The sequence below is a fragment of the Pseudochaenichthys georgianus genome, chromosome 16 (genome assembly GCF_902827115.2).
Source record: "Pseudochaenichthys georgianus chromosome 16, fPseGeo1.2, whole genome shotgun sequence".
Classification (NCBI taxonomy): Eukaryota; Metazoa; Chordata; class Actinopteri; order Perciformes; family Channichthyidae; genus Pseudochaenichthys; species Pseudochaenichthys georgianus.
Window position 1 is genome coordinate 25,285,910 of NC_047518.2, and position 19,321 is coordinate 25,305,230.

Consider the following 19,321-nt stretch of genomic DNA (forward strand, 5'->3'; position numbering starts at 1 on the left):
TATTTAATATGTTTTTTTATTTCATTTATTGAATGATTGCTTATGCTTGTTGAAAAGTAAAGTATTAACTATAGTTATGTACAGCTACACATATTCACAAACATCCTCAATGTAAGTGTTCAAAGGAGGATATTTAATAAAACTTCACCAATAAAATGTTAACAAGTCCACAAGTATTGTTTTTTTGTAACATATCAACAGTTTCTAATTACAACAAGGTCATCCATTTCTTGTTTGTGAGACAACAAGATGAACAGATGTGGACAGAACAGATTGTATAAACGTGCAGAAAGACAGTAAGCTAGAAAGGATGACAGACAGGTTGAACACACAAGGGTACGATACATGACAGTATTCTGTAGGGAAAGCAGAAATAAAGAAGGACGACAAGCTGCTGTGCTTGGAGACGGCTGAACCGCTGACAGAAATCTGAGCACAGCGAGTGAGAGTGGAAGACTAGGAGGCAGAGAACAAGAAGGAGGAGGCCATGACATGAGAGAGTGGGTGAGCGAGAGACTGAAACAGAGTTCAGACAATTGGATGAGGAAGTAGAGATGGTGAGCACATGGGTGTGGTTGGTTAGCAGTTAGCCCATCAGCCTTTCAGGAGTGACAGACACAGGAAAGCAGCGTGGATGATGAGGCCAACGATGAACTTCTGGACCCGGGCAGCTCCCAGGATGGATACTAAGGTAAGCATACTATCCTGGATGGATGACTAAATATGAGGCTGCTGAGAGGTGTTTTGGTGAGGTGGACTGAATGGAGAGATTGATGGAGGATGACAGACAAATGGATGAACAGACGGAGAGTGAGGGAGAGTGCTAGATGTGACAAACAGGCAGGCAGTCAGGCTAGGGAAGGCAGAGACGCCTGTACAGCCCAGAGGACACAGGCCTCATCTTGACATATGCTCTGGAGTGAAATGAAGATTGGCATGACCTGCTAATCTGAGCTGTCACAGCTCATGACGGCCACGGACGCTCACCTGTCACACGGCTCCACGCCCGGAGGACGAGCTGCCACCAGGATAGGTCAAGGATCCAGATTCCTTTTCTGCTGGGGGTGGATTCAAACCGAGTCACTGGCCTAGACCTCCATCCGTCACTCTACCTGCCTCTGCATGGCAGCTGTATCTCTAAAATCATGCAATATGGGACAGCTTTTTACCTACTTCGGTTTTTCTATAGTTCTTTTGTTTTGAAGCTAAGGGCAATATGTTGTGAGGGGGAGGAACGAGTATGTTTTTCAGCTGAACCAGACAATGCTGCTCACCAGTACAGGAGTTCCATTATGCTAAAAGGAGTTCTTTTGACACATCCTCCAATGCCATTTTTTTTTTAAACAGGCGACAGTTGGAAACTGAAATGAGATGAAGTTTGATCAATAGTGCGACAAAGTTCAGCACATGTGTGGGAGGATAGCATAGCATACACAATGTGTGGCCTCAATCACTCATTTTTGACAAATGAATAAAACATGTGGTTTTGATAATATATGTGTATTTTACAAAGTTTGACATTCAAAGTAAGAAGCTGTGTTTTTTTGTTTTTTTGGCAAACCGTGTGAGGGTGAGTGGGTGATGCCTGTGTGCTTTAAGAGGAAGGAGAAGTATAAACCTCAATGAGTGCAACTTCCTGTCTAATACATTTAGCACTGCACAACATGTTCCATAGTGAATGCTTTCTCACATGCACCCTTTTCATTTGTATTTAAGTGTAGGCTATGTCCAACATTTGGTCATGCTTTGGTTAAACCATTGAAAAATCAAACCCTGCTAAACAACTGTCTTTCTGGGAGCTACTGCACACATATTTTATTATTGTGTATCTGCTCCGATTTAGCTGTGTTACCTTGCAGATCTTGAACAAAGTGGTAAATAATGTAATACAACTGCATATGTTGGAATTATTTTTGTATTTAGTTGCACTATTTTTTCAGTTTTATTGTGTTGCACTGTTGGAGGAGCCTGTGACCTAAGATGTTCATCGTCATAACTACACTGTAGCTATGTACGCATGACCAATAACAGCCTTGAACCTTGAATTCAATTTGATTCACTCTTTCTGCATTCTTATTTCAGCTCCTCTCCCTTTTAATATGTTTTTTTCCTTTCAGATGTATTTCTCCTCATTGACCTTCATCCTCTTTGTCATGTTAAAAGGTGAGTGTGTTTAAATAATTGATTTCAAAGCAGGTTTTAACATTTGCTAAACAGCAGCCACTTTGGTCAAAATCACATCGACATGATTATGGCAAAACGTATGTAAAACGGAAATTGGAAAACTACAGTAACGCATGTCAGTTACACAACAATATCCATCTGGAGTTTGCTAGCATTAGCCAGTAGCTTATAAGCTAAGTCATTCCAGATGAGGTAAGACTGTTACAGCAACCTGCCTGGGTGGATTGAATGGTGCAATAAGATGTTTTAGTTCAAGAGTTCGACATTTTGCTTGTAAGAGGGACTACATGTTATTTCTTCTTTCAGAATTGGGTTTTTTTAAACAGCAGCTTGCTTATTCGCAACTTAAAGGGGCACTACAGCCTTTTAGCATGTTGCCTCCATACAATTGTAAACTTGTAAGAGTGATTTTAAAAGGTAAAAAATGATCCTGCAGAGGTCAATATATTTATTATTATTATTAAATATATTTTTCCTCACCAGTAGATGGAGTTGACCTTAAAAACACATGAAACCTTGTCAAAAATGTTATAACATTTGAATGTGGATCCTAATATTACTTAACTTGATCCCAGTCAAGATAAGAGTACTTTATCACACTTTATATCCAAGAATAACAGATGACGCTGATATAAAAGGTCTATTAGAAACTAAATAAACGTTGTATCCACACAATACTGCTAACACATTAAACAATCCTAACACCCATAGTCAAGTTTCCTGCATACGGGTTCATTAAAGTAGTCAGAATCACAGCATTAGCAGATAAAGTGGAGGTTTTGTATAGCTCCGGCACTAATGGGAAGGTGCTGAGTGAGTAAACAGACAACGGCCCCACTGTCCCGCAGGCTCTCACAACAATCCAGCTCTGTTGTAGCCAGAGGTTTTGTAAGAGCCACTTCTTTGTAACTGTGCCGCACTGCCCCACTCACAAGACTTTCACTGTGACATACTCTCAGTGCATCTGCAGGCCTCTCTCCCCTGCACGGCCAGACATTCTCCAGTCTGGCCTGTGCCAGGAATACATCACAGCACTGTTTGAGAACATCACTGGGGTAAACAACAGGGCCCTTTGGTCTTCCTGTAAAGTTTAGAGTATGGAGCCATCGCTGTAAGGCTTTATCTGACTTGTGTTTTTGGTGATTAAAATGTGTCTTTTTCCCCCCGCAGTGGCAAGAGCTCAGTCTCCCACAATGGCGGATCAAATGCAGTCTGTGAGCAACAATATGGCAAACGGAACAACAATGCCCACTGCTCATACTCCCACTGGTACGCATCTCGTGGCCATGCTGAAAAATTCCACTTTGCAGCGTTTTTCACTCAGTCTCCAGGCTTTTTCCTTTTTTTACATTTACAACCATATAAATCAATGTTAGTCATTATAGTTATTTATCCACTTATCTATCAAGCTGCCTGTGTTTAGTCTGTGTTTTGTTCTGTCTTCCTGACTGTCTGTCAGTGGATGGAGGAGGAAAGTTGGTCAAGGAAGAGCTTAATGTAACTTTGTTTTACAGTAACTGTTGCGTAGTGCATCTTATTCTATCAAATCATAATACATTTTTAATGTAATTTTTTTTTAATTCATCTGTGAAGTGACGAGTAGACATAGCTAAAGAGTAAAAACAGAAACATATTTATCTATCTATCATCCGTCTTCTTATTTAATCTAATGTCATTTGTTAGCAAAAGGTCAGGCCTCTCTCAGGTGCATGTGATTCAGTTTCTTTCTTGATGTAACAGGAAGAGGAGTGCAGAGCAGATTCACCAGAGATGCTGACTCATCCCAGGAAACTCCCGCCACTAAACGCGCCACAAGCCAGCAAACTAGCAAACCAGTCAACGCCACTACAATACAAATGAACAGTACACTAGGTAAGTATGGTGCTGTTAGTGATATATACATAACTCACATTATTTTAATGAAACCTCGTGTGAATTGTATTTGTCTTTCCCTTTAGCTCCCAATAATGGCACAACTAAGCTACAAACCAAGCCAACAGGTAACAATCTGCACCCGTCACATGTTTGAACATCATTGAGTTAGGCGGGTTAAAAGACCATAAGCACTCCAGTATGCTATAACACCACCTTACCAATAGCTAAGGCTTACAGTAAGCTTTCTCCCCTTTAAAACTAATTATGAGTTAATTAGAAAATGTTAAACTCCCTGTCCTTGTTGAGATATACTGTACAGTACAGAGGAGCGTTCTGCTGCAATTTACAGTACCAGAGAAAGGGAGAGAACTAAAGAGAGAGAAAATGCTGATATGTGTTTAAAAAGTGTCAGTCTACATTTCCTAAGAGAGCCATTTCACTAAAAATATTCAGAAATTCAATTAAATATGTAGCATAGGAATGCACCTGGAATTTAGTGAGAGATAATTAAGTATGGCTAAGATAAGGAGTCAATATGACCAAAGACAAATATGCTTCCATATAAACTATGAAACTATGCCCTTGCATTATTTTTGCATTACATTCGGACAGAAAAGGGATCCATAAAATCAAAAATGTCATGAAAACTAATGTTTTTACTGTCTATATTTTGTATCCACAGTGACATCTTCCCCATCCACAACTGGGAAAGCCACCAAAGTTGTTGCCTGGGGTGAATACAAATGTTACTACTTCATAGTTAGCTTCAATGCCACAGGCGTTGCGGTTTCGTTGTTATCTCATGGCAGACTGACAGTGTCACAATTCCCTGTCTTCCAAACAAAACCCATGGCAGAGTGGTAGAACAGAGCTCCTCATGGCCTCTCTTGCCGGCAGATTAATGCTTGAGTGTACCTTATGCAAAGAGAGATAAGATATGTGTGACCTCATGCTGTGCTGTGTTCCCACACTGATAGGGTTTTTATACAACAGCATGTCAGAGAGGATAGTAGATCTGTCTTCTATCTCTGACTGTTGTTACCCAGTGATCCTTTCTCTCTTTTGCTTTTCCTCAACTCAATACTTTACTTTCTGCTTCTTATAGACCCGGAGCAGGATAAAGATTTCACCTATGGTAAGAAGCTATATTTGCCTTTTCTGTGTGTCATTACCTGTTGCCAAATGTATTTGTCTAATATCTAGTCAGAATATGTCTTTACACTTGATACAAGACATAATAACTGAAGAGGTAACAATGCAGTGAGATATAGGGTCTTGTTTTTAGACAATGCATCTTCAAGACTCTTGAAAACATCTTATTTTGAGTTGTATCTCAAATTAAACAAGTTCTTTAAGCTGCTATGGTTAATCTTGTTTTAACAAATACATCTTACTTGATTTAAAAAACAAAAACAAATTCTTATTGGAAAATCACCAACTAACATCAGAAAACTGAAATCTTTTGAGCATTTCAGTTTTATTTTGGAATAACATTTACATGATCCTGGTCAAATATAGTTCAAAATGAGTTTTCCCAGCTAATCTCCTTTATCTAAATATCCCATCTTATTTCAAGACATCTAACCAAGCAAATCTTCACTTGTTCTATTGGCAGATTTGTTTGACTTATTACAAGCGAGAACACCTTGTTTTCATTATTATTTTACTTGATTTAGGAGCAGTATTTTTTCCAGTGTGGTCTTGATTCATGTGTTGTGTCCAGATTACGAGTCCCTGCGCTATGCTGGACTGACCATCGCAGCAGTCCTTTTCATTGTGGGCATCATGGTCATTGGCTGTAAGTGTGGCTCTGCAATTCACTTTATTCTGTTGTTAATCACTGCAATTATAGCCCACTGCACTCCTAACTCTTTTGCTTATCTCTGTCTGCAGGTGGCAGGATCTGTCGGCTGCCCAACTGCCACAAGAAGTCATCTAAGTAAGAACTTTCTTTCATTCAAGTTAATGTTTGCCTTGTTTGAGAGGTCCATGATTAGCACAAGGGCTGAGTAATTTAAGACAATGGACGCTGATGCAAAAGTAATGTTTAACTAAATTACAGTTTGTGAGCAGGAAGCCCTGCTTATATTGCAAGGTGGGGGAAGTGTGGTAGCATGAGTTAGGTCATTTATATCACAGGCTGCCGGGTGATATATGGCAAACAATCAGTCATGTCAGACATATAATAGCTCCACAGAATGCTGACTAAAATCTCTGTGATGATTAATATACAAAAAAAAATGATTAAGCTATTAGTTGAGTAAAACCATAACTGCAAAGTGCATTGTTTATTTTCCTCATGGTTGTATACTTTTGCTTGATAAATATAATTGATTGCCTAAATAGGGCTTGATACTTGAATATGTTTTTTTTTTCAGATCTTACCGAGTGGTCCAAGGCTAAAGAGAGACACCATGTGTACAAATATTACAAGTGCTAAGAAACACTCAACCAAAACCTGTGTGTGTGTGTGTGTGTGTGTGTGTGTGTGTGTGTGTGTGTGTGTGTGTGTGTGTGTGTGTGTGTGTGTGTGTGTGTGTGTGCGGACATTAGTGACGTTACGCTGCTTGGTAACAACATTGAAAAACACCCAATAAACAAATAGAAAACGCAATCCATACTGACTTAAGCTTTGTCAATTGTCCTTTCTATACTTAGCAAACTGCACTTAAAAAGTAAAGCGATTATTCATCTTGGCAAATAACGATGATATGATTCATATTTTAATCACACCTTCAGCCATGAAGCGGCTGGTTTCTAAATGAACTTTTTTTGATCTTATAACTGATAACACAGCCATAGGCAGTGTCTCACAGCCAGGATTATTATTATTAAAGGTAATGAAGAATTACCCCTTGACATTGTGTGTTTGACAATCTCGCACAACACTTCAGGATCTAAAACTGAGAGCTGGGTCACTTTCTCTTCCTGATAGATCCTGCATGCCTTTTACGCCTTCAGTCTCAACTCAAATGTGATGTTTAGGAAGGGTGTCTAAGCCTCTTAGTGGCTCTATGCTTGTAAGTGAGTAAATCCCTGGATTAAACAAGATCCACTGGCGCATTATCTTTGCATCCATATGGCATAAAAATGATGCAGACAACAAACTGGGAGAAAGCAAGCACATTTTATAAACAGAGGACAGCATACCTTAGTAACATACAGTAGTATCAACTGTTCTGATAAGTATCGGAACAAATCAGAGAGAGCAGATATGCAAACAATTGATTCATGATATGACTGCGATTGAGATGCTGTATATAGCTATATAATATATACACATGGTAAATAATTATTTTAAAAAACAATGTGAATTCCCTTTGCACAAACACATAAGTGAGAGTTCTTCCAGAAAGACAAATGCATTCGCACATGTGAACAGTATTATAACAACAATATAAAATGTTTTGCTAAACTAAAAATTGCAGGCACTTTGGAAAAAACATACTCTCCATCACCACAAATTTCTTTTTACAAACAATTTATAAATGAACAGTGGAGATAACACATAACCCTTTAAGTATATAAAAAGACCATATAGCCAAATACAGTATGTTGTTCTGTGAAGAGACACAATGCAAATATATAGGTCTGTAAATACATACAATATATTATAAATTCTAAAAAGAAATGTGTAAGGCCAGGCAAAGCCTTTAGTACAGGGCGCGGATGGCTTTATGGACTGCAGCTTTAGAAAACGTGTGCAATTAGACAAACAAAGAGAGACATCGTGCACATGCACATTGGAGTACAGGAATCCTGCAAATTGTGCAGACGTGTGTATTTGTAGCACGTCTCTGTACTTGATTTTCTTTATTTCTTATCATGCTTACATTTTGTCACCTTGATAAAGAGGTTTTCTTTGTTTGCATCTTTGTATATGCTTCTTAAGTTGCTGTGCATTGACCTCAGGGACACCGTACTCAAGCCTGTAAAGAAAAGAAATCGGAACCTTTTCCAGATAAATCCCAATGAGAAAGAAACAAAAGCTCGACACCTACTTTTGTTACATTTACAAACGCAGTGTCAGAGCAGAGAGCCTTTAACTGAGTAGAGTTTGGTCACATTAGAACAGGCTACCAGACTAAAGGCTGCGTTTCTCTTTGGGTTTTTACAAAGTCTTTCTGCTTATTGAAAAAAAATCTTAAAAGAAAACACTGCTGCCATGCTGTAATATTATGGTTTGTCATTCCGACAGAAAAAGGGGAAATACTAAGACGTAATAAAAACTGAAATGTGTTGCACTGCAATTTCTGTCCAACTGTCCACCAATTGAAATGTTGGCACATATTGAAGGCTCATTGGGCAATGCTACGCTTGTGTGACACATACGTACAAACAGTGCTCAAATCCGATCATAAAACAAACGCCCAAACAATAATCTCATCTGCCAATGTGTCTTGGGATGCATCGTTTTCAAGGCAACGCCTCAACAGACCTATAACTGCTGTACACACAGTAGAGGACGTGACTACCCAATTGTTTTTGCTCTCAAGTCAGGCTGGAATGAGGCCAAGCCCTGTCCCCAGTGGCAAGATTAACGGCAGGATTTAGTGGAAGAGCAAAGAGAGATCCTGCTTTGACAAATCCAGTGTTTAACCCCATGTAGCTATCCCCAGTGCGCTTCCTCCATTACAAGTGTCGTCATGATCTACAATTGAAATACCGTCATGTCGATCGGGCGCATGTCCCATTCCCCTCTAACCTTGGCAAGAGAGAGTTCCCTCTTTATTGCAACAAATAATGCAACCAGTGCGTGGGGTTCTAGGACAGAAAGCTTTCTTTCACAGGACATGATTGATTTCCATTTAAATGGAAAGAGAGGAGCCATAACGCTTTGTGTGTATAAAACAAAACCATTGTTGGTATTTTCCCAATCATCTGCAGGACTTTATTGAGATTAAATCCTCCCTCACACCCAGCTTCTTTCTACCAGTGTGAAGCATTAGTCCAACTCTCTACTGCCCTCAGAGAGCTGCTGTATTTACAACCAGCGGGCCTAAAGTGAAAGCCTTTCATAACGTAACAGAAAGGGAGGAAGGAAAACAATTCTTTGGGCAGTTGATTCATATAATTTCTTGCAAGATGTTCACACTATTATTCACATGTCTCTATTTACGAAGGTTGAGAAGAGGTCGAACAGGTTTTTATCTCTTATTGCTCAACCTCCTGTCACTCCTAATGGGCCTAGAACAGAAGGTGTCAGACAAGTGAAGTGAGCACTGGGCTGGCTTAGCGTGGATTAGCATGGTTTGTCTAGCTCCTCAACCATTTCACAGGCAGGTCTGTTCCACATGCACCGAATCAAACGCAAATACACTTTCACTGCATGGCTGGTAGGAATAATTTCTTGTTTCAGGTAGTTAAAAAAAGGGAAGCTCTTGCTGTGCTAAATCATTCCTTTTAAAAAAAGAAGCTTTAAGCCATATTCACTGGCTTGGATTTGGATTCCTCAAATAGAATCCAATTAAAAAGGTTTGAATGCGTTCCAAATGTCCCCGGCTAAATTGCGTGTTTGTGGTGTATAAACGGCTGGGGCAGAGACTGAAGTATACAACAGTGGAAAGAAAATGCATATGTTTTGTTAGTAGTGTAGTAGCAAACTATGAACTGCATGGAGGAAGCAGGCTGTTGTGCAAATAAATCTGTCCTGAGTCAAAGAGTAGGAGATGACATAACCCGACGCTCCTTTCTTGTCTGTTTGTTATTGGACTGCTACTCCACCAGGAACTAGACGGTCCCTTTCTGGTCCTGCTCTGTGGGCACGGAGTAGATCCTGAAGAGAGAAGGAGGACAGGCCACAGGGAAGGAAGGGGGATGAGAGGAGAGAGGGCAAAAAAAACAAAAGCATGTCAATGTCAAGATATTTTTTAAGTTATTTCTCAGTTTGTTAGAAGATAGAAACATCCCTGCGTGTCTGAATTCAGGAAAACTACACGTCTGCCTCATGCAGCGCTCTGACAGGAGCACGGTGACTGCATCACCTCAAAACACAGCTCATCCCCAGGTGTGACTTATAAACCTCGCAAGGCACTGTTGATCCAACAAGCCAGAGGTTGCCGTGTGATTAAGCCTCTTTTCAGCAGAGCGATCAGTCAGCACCAAACACTGCCGGAGCTGGCTGCAGCCCCGCGAGGCAGCCGCTAATCCTTCACAGGAATGTAACCCTTGCAGATTGTCTTGTGTTTCTTCTCTGCAATGGCAGTTTTTTCTGCTGCTGCCTGGAAATCTCTGGGGTCTAACTTAAACTCTATAACCTCTCTCACCTGACCCGCATATCGTGTATTACTGCATCCCAGAAAAAAATAAACAAACTGATTATGTGCAGAAAGCCTACCTAGAGCTAACTGCATTTAAGAAACAAGGTGTACACGAGAGGCAATAAGCGTTAAACTGGTTTAGGCTGTTCCGTCTGCTCTCTGAGTAATGTTGGCAGTTTGTCGTCATGACGCCAGGATCATGTTTACACAATTGTTTTATGTTAGTCATCTACTCAGGCCTCAGTTCATGAGGTAATCTATGGACAAGTCGGATCCTGTTCCAGTCAGTTATACAGAGTCAGCAGCCCCGTCTTAAGACCATTGTTACAGGGCTAACATGGGAGGGTTAGAGGTGGGGAGCGCTCATTGGTTGCAGTGCCGGGCCCCTGGCTGTTAAACTCTTCTCTGTGCAAGTCCAGACGGGCTCTGGTGGGTGGAGGCTGGTTACGTTCTGCACCTGATTGTTTTTTCTCTGGTGTTTATGCTGATGAGTTGTGTGAAGTAAGGTTCATTGGCAAGCAGAAAGGCTGTTACCCATCAGACTGGTTATATCAGCTGTAAGCGTTAAGTGGAACATGCATCTCTCAAATATCAACTTTGAAAATAAAAGAGATTTGACCTTACCCTTGCTCTCGATTGCGCATTTTCCTTCTTACCAACATTGTGACTGCAAGAAAGAAAAATGGAAAAAGGTCACAGCTGCACCAAAGAAAGGTTCATATTTGCTAAGGTATTAACAGCTTTACAAGACACACAGGGACTTCAGCCGTGCCCTTTTCAACTGTGTGAAGGAAACGGGCTCTTTTTAACATTTAACTAAATTATTTCTCAATAAAAACAGAATACTTACTGATTATTGCAGCACCCGAAATAGTCAACACAGCCACAGCTACAATGATGATAATCAGGGTGAACTGATCTAAAAAAGGAAATACAAAAAACATGTCTAAGTTGAAACCAGTGCATGATGTTATGAATCGTTCATATTTGTTGATATGTATTCTTGTATTTTAATTCAGTCGCTGTATATCACTGATTATGAACAAACCACTTTTCTCACCTGGCCCTTCAGTTACACTTTCAGCTAGACGTGCGTCTAAAGGTTTTGGAATCACTGTAAATGGCAAAGAGAAGAAGAGAACAGTTCAAATGAGTTCTGCTGATTTTATGTGTACTGAACATTTCAACGCCCAACAGAGAACTTAATTATACTTCTAGTGCATACGGAATAAGAAAACAAAAGCTAAAAGTTGTACACAGTCTATATGTCTAGAGAGGGAGGGGGCTGAGGCTCCAGAGAAATCGCAGCTCTATGCAGAAAGGCTGTTTCTCCAAGAGCCAACTGCTCTGTTTTAAATAGATCTGTAATTCTATCAAATGTCCATCAAAGCAAAGATGAGGAGTGACGGAAAGAAGCGCAGAGAGAGAATGAGAATGCCAATGTTGATTAGCAGACCAGCAGGATGGCGGGGATGTGGACGTGTTCATTGGCCTTTCGGCAGCGTCCACAGGACTCCTCCAGGGAGCTAATTGATTCCATTCAGGGCTTAATGGTTGGGAGGATAGAAAGCCAACAGGGGTCACAGCCCCACATATTTCACTGGACTAGAGTACCCTATACACAATGCTGCCTTACTGACAATAATTACAGGGGCCATAACCTCACATACTCTCCTTTGGACAGCTGCTGTGAAAGTGTTTGTGGGTGTGATGCAGAAGTAACCAGAAAAACGTATTGCCCTCCAATCCACCCCAGGAGGCAATAAACTCACCTGAATCCTCATCATCATCATCATCATCCGGAACTGTAAGGATGGAGAGCAAGGAGAAATCTGATGTTAGTAAAGAAATCTGAAATGCATGCTTCACAGTGGGAGTACTATTGAACAATAACAAAGTCATGATTCTGCACAATACTAAGGGCATAGACAACACCTTTAATCTTTCAGCAACACTATTGATTGGGAGTTGTATGAAGTCAGTTTAGGATCAAAAGGTCTGAGAGCGAAAAAAGAAAACTATAAAAGAGAATCAATATTGTACAAACAGAACTAAAATCTGTGGGAATAACAAAGCAGAAAAACAACACCTGTTTACCAGCAGGTGAGACATTTAAGAAATGTGTATTTTTGTATCCATCATGATGAATCTACATCGTGTATTTAAGTTAATCTGATTGACAAGATATTTGTAGTTCACGTCGACAAACAATTCTGGAATGACCGTTGACATCTGTTAACTACTTCACACATGGCCTAAAGGACCCACTAAGATTACAAATAATCATGTAGAAACAAGCACAGGACCTGAGAATGAAATAACTGTGTGGTCTTTTAGGATTAATTAGCTAAACATCCTGGTTGTCGTTTCTTATGCTTGTGATCTTTCAGTTGATATAAAAGCTTGATGTAAATAAGATGTATCTTTGTATGTCTCTAAATTTGCCCTAGATTGACCAGTTACACACACTTGATTACCTTTTGGATAGCACTATGATAGCTGGGATAAAAGCCGATTTAAATACTTCATATTTTGCTCCTGTTTTTCTTTATTTTACAGATATAGATGCATTACATACCTCCATCAGCAGATCCTTCCAACTCGGAAACAGCTGTAAAAAAAAAAAGGCAGGCTGACAGTTAGTGGCAATACTTTTACATCCCTTGCAATACAGAGTTTAAAATTGATCACAATCCAGAAAAAGATGATTGTGAATCATACAAACATTTGGGTTATGTGTAGTGTATTACATATATTTTCCATCTGGTTTTATTTGATGGAATCTTGTAAACTACAATTGTACAATTCTATTTTCAATTTTTTTATACATTTTTTCTTATATCTCATATGTGTGAACCTTAGCTTGCTGTAGCACCTTCTTTTATGGCTGTATAACTCAAAAGTGAGAGTACATCTATTAATCTGCGCAGACAGTTCAAATACATAGGTAGGTGAGGAAACATGCCGGAGCAGGAATGCATAGACCCTGATTAGATGAGTATCACCTGGAAGCGTCACAGAGATGAGAACATACCAGAAGCAGCTGGCAGCAGTAGCATCAGACACAGGAACAGCAATCGCATCATCTTCAAATGCTGCGGAGGGAACAGAAACCAAGTTAAATATATCTGCTTTTAATATTCAGCCATTGATGTGTACGAAATCTTGGTGTTTTGGTTTAAAGATAGGGTGAGACGGAAAGCAGGATTGCTGTCTGTTATTGGGGCTTGTGTGGCACTTTGAGATTAAGGATCACATACTGCGAGTCAGTGGAAAACTAAGATTTCAGAGCCAACAAGTCCTTGTATCGTTTTAACTGGATAGATTGTAATCTGAGGTGAGCGGTGGCAAAAGGTCAGATAATGACAGCCTTATTTCCCATAGTGCTCAGCAGAAAAACTGCTCTGAGAATTCTGTCCTAGTCAGCTGTCAACAAGTGCCTATCCAACATTTCCCCCTCCCTGTGCAAATCCTGGGTGCCACGCCAGGTGTTGAGCAACAATATAGTGTCCAATGACGTCCACTGAAAAAAGCAAAACAAATATATCATTTTGTTTATTTGATCCTGCTGAGAAATATTCTTGTGAATAGAAAAAGTAAAATAACAAAGCCAATTTCACTAGAAAATATATGTATCCGTCAACTTCATCTCACCATAGAAACCAAGTGATGAGTGTTGTGAAATATTTGTAATTGTTTTCTTGAGAAATCTTACAACTTCCTCATGGCACAGGGCCCAAAACAAACCCGACCTCTGCTGCCCATTTGGCCAACATAGATGTGAAACGCAGATGTTCTTCATCCGCTAAACAAAGCCCCAGCTGTGTCCAACACAATATGAATGGTGATATTTTTAAATGGGAGAAAACATGGGAACGACCTCTCTTCCAGTCAAAGTCCTGGATGAAGCCTTGTTGGTCAGATTTAGCAATTGAGGTTGGCTTGGGATCAGGAACCAATAGTCATGCAATGTTTGATACCACAAGGAACTCTCTCATTGACCTTTGTGAAAAAGGTTTTACTGTACTCTTCATTGTGAGCTATGCCCATTGTATCCTTGTTTCCTTCGCTGTTAATGACTGTGGAAAGAACTGAGGTGACCCGTATTGTTAGGTGCAGGGCTCTAAGGGGCAGCAGCAGCAGCAAACAGCGACCCGACATTCTGCTTCCTACTCATTCATACAATTTAAGGATGTGGATATCATTACCGTATGGCAATGTCAATTCTTATTTCCATATTTTGGTAAAGAGCAGTGAAAAAGAAACAGGAATTGGCATAAAGACTGAGGACCTGTCGACATTAGTTTAATATTTCAACTCCTTTTTTAGACAGTTTTATGAAAGAGCTATGCCGCAGAACATTGGCCATAAACTGTAAATGTGAAACTGTTGATGTGATACTTATATGCTAGACAAATGTCCACCCTGTAGGAACGCATGAGAACGAGGACATCCCAAAACAATATTATCTTCATGCTAAATTAGCAGAACGGCATTAAGACTGCATAGAAAAAAGATGTTAATCACACAAGTGAGGCTGATTGGAAAGAGAGTGCAGAGTGGGCTGTTCTGGCCTCCTGAATAGCTGCAGTAAATCTCCCAACGCAAACAACCTAAGAAGCTGCAAATAAAATCCCCTACTGTATCCAATTTGCTTTTCAGAGTCGCTTTGGGTGAAATAATAAGCTGATCCAATTTGGAAATATGTATCAACTCAGTCCACTCCCTCTGTATCAAAACGGTGCGTGAAGCCTGTATTATTTTTCAAATTGGGTAATATATTCTTGTACATTTGAATGTCGATTGAATTTGCAAAATATAATAACCACTGGCTTGCAGACATACCAGTTGACTGCTGGCTAGAGATGCAAAGATGAAAGTTAGTAAATGTAGGATTCATAAAACTGTCTTGAGTGCAACGCTAAAAACATACTGTACTAGTGGCTAGCGGGAGAATTTGTCTTGTTTTGATCAATCATCCCTGATTCAGTTTTCAACTGACAGGATTAACCCTATGCCTCATACCTGTATGACCAGGTCGGCCCAAAGAACCACTTAATCTTGTTTACCAGGTTTAATTTTGAATGATAAGTGCTCACCACTCCTTACAACCCACCCAGTACAACCTATATCAACAAAGTACACTCACAAGCAAAGCTTAAAAGCTTAAAGACATGTACATAAGCAGAACTACTTGCAGACACAGACTTATCTCTTTCTTATCTGCTCAAACTGATAACAGCCCTCAGCTCAACCACTGCGCATCGCTGACACGACTTCACAGCGATAACAATCACTAACGTGCAAAGATGTAAGAATTACTGTGGCCTAGAGAGTTCCTGAGGAAACAAATGTGTAAAATAATGAGAGAAAAAGAAGACTGAAGATATCAGGAAACACTTTTTATTATTGTGAAGATGTGTCAACAATAAAACCGATGAGCCCAAAACGGCAGATGGAATAAGGGAAAAAATGACCCAGATCGTTCGTTATTCATTGCCATTCAATTTTTATAAAAGTGGTAGCATACTCTGGATCAGTGAAGAGAGAAAATATTCTGATTGGAATGTTTACTCAGCTCTGGCATCTCTACGGAAGCTGTTTATCTTAGTGTGGTTGATGCATATGCATATTGTTTTCGATAACATAACATACTCTGGTATGCCACTGGACCACAAACAAAGTAACAGGGAAACACATGGTAAAATGAAAGTAAAGCAAAACTCACAATACCTCCGTTGATGTCTGGCAAGCCAATGAACAATCCACCACAGTCTGACTACTCAGCAGTTATTTCCAATTCAAATGGTTTGTGATGTGTTGAGCATAAGGCCAATAAGGGTAACAGCCAACAACTAAAAGGATATGAGAGTGTCTGACAATGAAAGCAGTCGTGAGACACATATAGCCTACTGTATTTGCATACATCCCCCCCCCTCTCACCCTCTCTCTCGTTCTAAATGCCTGTGTGCAAAAATACACAACCTGTGAACACACACCAAAGTGGACCGATATGACTCGAGGGGAACATCACAGTTTGGCATGTTCCACTACAACAGCAACAACCCAATGTAGTGCTAACAGGACTCTGGGCACGTAGAGCTCAGGTTTACTTTATCAGATTGAGATAAAGCGGGTTTTTCTATCTGTTTTGTTAACATCACTATCACAAGACATATCCGAGTCACATTGAGGTGTTTCAGATTCCAATGTATGTATGAAATGCATCCTCATCACTACTCCAGGAAAGAAGCAACACACAATGTGCAAAAAAGAAACTCTGCAAAGACGAGTTGTAAATAGTTCAATTTGTTGCGCCTGCTTCACCTCTGACACTCCCTGGGCAAGCAGCTTGATTAACAATAGTAGAAAAACACTTTGCTATTTGTTTACTGACTAATAACAGGTCAATAAGTTCACTCAGAGCACACTGTATGGCATGACAATATTTAAAACACAGGAAGTAAAATATGGGTTGCTGCAGAGTAACACGACCTTCACCTACTGCTACCTGCTTCCTGCCTCCTCAAGGATGACGTTTATACATTGAATGGAAATCAAGCACAGTCTACAAATACATGAACTGTTGTTTAGAAATCAATGTCCATGAGTTACACTGAGAATGATAGGATGCAGCAGGTAATAACACTAACGTTGGTGAACTTTGTGATAAATGCTGAGAAAAACCATAACCACGAGGTATAACCACGAAGAAGTTGACCTGCAAGCCACACACCACGCCAATAATTAACAATTAAAATAATACAGATTGTATTGTAAAATATGTTACGTTGCTCCGTTTAGAGAATAGGCCTATACGTTTCCAAATAATATTGAGTTACATTTCTTCAGCTCCGCACAACATTTGACACACTCACCACAGCCATTAGTCAGTCGAGGAGATGATCCGCACTGAACGGAGCAGACTCGTTAACAGGAAAAACTGTGTGCTGCTGTGTGAACTTCAGGGAAACTCTATTCTCACTTAGCCTACAAGGGGATTCACAGCCACCTCACAAAGCGCTGAACTGCCCCTTAAAGTTTCTCTGTCAAGTTGTTGTTGCTTCTGCGGAAAAAAAAACTGTGTCTGTGTGAGAACTGCTGTCACGACAATTTCCTGAAAACGGCTGAGATACAGCTTAGATGGTGATGGGGCGCGATAACACTGAAGCAGTGATATGTGCCAAATAATTTAACGCTTTAGGATGACATTTAATAATAATGGGTGATTGCGTTTTTATTTGAACCGGAGTAAAACCTAAAAAAGATACCTAATAATTTAAATAATAAAAAAACAAAACAACGATACAGCATGTTGCTATTTAATGATAATGCAGATCACCTGGCGGTTACAATTAGTGAAAATTGTGACGTCAACCCGTTTTCCTTGATTGGCTACATGTGTGCTAACAGGCTATCTTAACCACCTTTACCTCGTTGCTAGCAGTGTGGCGCTAGCTCATCCCTAATATTCGATTTGGGGTTTTCTTGTCATGAAAAACGAATTGCTAGTTGTTTAATTCATGTAAGAGTGTCCCTTTTCTGTGCAGTAAAATGCAGTTTTTGCTGCTGCTCCAGGTGTGCCTGCTTGGACTTGGTAAGTGACATGACTGGGCTATTGTGTGTAGGTACACACGTGTTTTAAAATCGAGTCATCGTTTATTTGCACAATGGGTATAACCTGAGTTTTTCTCCGAGCATGCATATGTGCTTTCTTCACTCAGCTATGTTCATTTTTACTTCTATTACTTCTCTCAATATTTGCAGCACACTTGCTTTAGGTTATTCCTCTTACACCTGAAACACTCAAGTCTCAACACAGTTCTGCTGTCTACCTTTTCTTTGTCTAGTTTTGAGTGATGAGCTGGGTATGGCTATGTCTCTGCCCTTGTAACAACACAAGATACTAATCCATGCATTGCTGAAGGGAATTATGGTTGATAATTGGTGTCTTGAGACATTTTCTGTAGTCTGCATTGGGATGCGATTTATATTTTAAAATACATCATTGCTTGCAGTGCTGTAAAGTAGCTAAATATGTTTACTTGTGTACAATTTAGAGGACATTTTATTTTCTGCTACGTTGTACTTAAACCTCACTTCAATTCGGAGGTTAATGTTGTACTTTTACTCTACTATATTTATTTAATACCTCTAGTTACTAGTTAAGTGAGTATACAAAGTAATTAAAACTATCTGCACCTTTTACCAGCTTTGCTATACACATTTTGGCATCAATGATTGTAATCAAAACTTATATTTATTATTCTGAAATGGGCACATCTGCATAAAGAGTACTTTTATGTAGGAGTATTCCTACATCATGGTATTCCCACTTTTACATAATTAAAAGAGCTAAGTACTTCTTCCACCTCTGATTGCTTGTAACAAACAAAGGTGACACTACAACAATAATCTGACTCTTTTTTTGTCACAATGCTATTGCTATGAGTTTAAATATATAATAAAGTAATATTGATAACTGATATTTACAATCTCAATATCATTGGTTTTAAATTCTAACCGTAAAGTTATCATTACCGACTCTAAAACGCAGAATAAACAACGTTTAAAACACATTTTGAAACAGCATTATTTTTCAATGTTTCTATAGATATCAAGATGTTTTTGGATATTATAATTGTGTAGGAAAAATATATCATGACAGACTTAAAAATATCTCTTAAGTTTCATGCTAACCTAAGACAACCCTTAAAACATTAACACAGTTTTGTTGGAATCCTAAGTAGTTTAATGCAAGTGACCTCATACATGTTTAGACAAAGAATAATAGAACTTACGTTTCAATGAGCTGTTCAGAGTTTTCTCTCTTCACTGCTGATATGTTGTTTCTCAGACGACAGGATCCTTGTTATCATGGAAACTGCCAGAGTGAGTGTGCACGTTAATACAGGTGTAACCAGTCAGGAAATGGGAACTATGTTCTTCATTGGCTGCTGATCTTGTTGAAATCTGACACCTCCAGTCTTATCTCGTAGAAA

At 39.6% G+C, this 19,321-nt stretch overlaps 3 protein-coding genes across 6 annotated transcripts in view; 2 read left to right on the plus strand and 1 right to left on the minus strand.

Moving 5' to 3' along the window:
- Positions 1–401: 401 nt before the first annotated feature.
- fxyd5 (FXYD domain containing ion transport regulator 5) lies at positions 402–6,673 on the plus strand. Its single transcript, XM_034101521.2, has 10 exons — positions 402–691; positions 2,118–2,163; positions 3,355–3,453; positions 3,925–4,056; positions 4,143–4,184; positions 4,742–4,792; positions 5,165–5,194; positions 5,783–5,857; positions 5,953–5,998; positions 6,438–6,673. Exons 1-10 carry the CDS (start codon positions 635–637, stop codon positions 6,460–6,462), a joined length of 603 nt encoding a protein of 200 aa, XP_033957412.1. The 5' UTR covers positions 402–634; the 3' UTR covers positions 6,463–6,673.
- A 494-nt stretch (positions 6,674–7,167) lies between these two features.
- Positions 7,168–19,203, minus strand: LOC117460304 (uncharacterized). 4 transcript variants are annotated; one of them, XM_034101645.2, is made up of 8 exons: positions 19,121–19,203; positions 13,354–13,414; positions 12,898–12,930; positions 12,092–12,124; positions 11,380–11,433; positions 11,170–11,238; positions 10,944–10,986; positions 7,168–9,835 (listed from the first exon to the last, which is right to left on the minus strand). In XM_034101645.2, exons 2-8 carry the CDS (start codon positions 13,403–13,405, stop codon positions 9,790–9,792), a joined length of 330 nt encoding a protein of 109 aa, XP_033957536.1. In that variant the 5' UTR covers positions 13,406–13,414; positions 19,121–19,203; the 3' UTR covers positions 7,168–9,789. The 4 variants fall into 4 exon arrangements, with proteins under 4 accessions (XP_033957536.1, XP_033957535.1, XP_033957537.1 ...); XM_034101644.2 differs by lacking the exon at positions 19,121–19,203 and adding an exon at positions 17,198–17,552; XM_034101646.2 differs by lacking the exon at positions 19,121–19,203 and adding an exon at positions 16,053–16,190.
- LOC117460650 (IgGFc-binding protein) overlaps positions 17,774–19,321 on the plus strand; it is a 39,429-nt gene continuing 37,881 nt past the window's right edge. Inside the window, exon 1 of the mRNA XM_071206056.1 lies at positions 17,774–17,916. Within this exon, the coding sequence (XP_071062157.1) occupies positions 17,874–17,916 (43 nt within the window). The 5' untranslated portion in view covers positions 17,774–17,873. The remainder of the gene's footprint in view (positions 17,917–19,321) is intronic.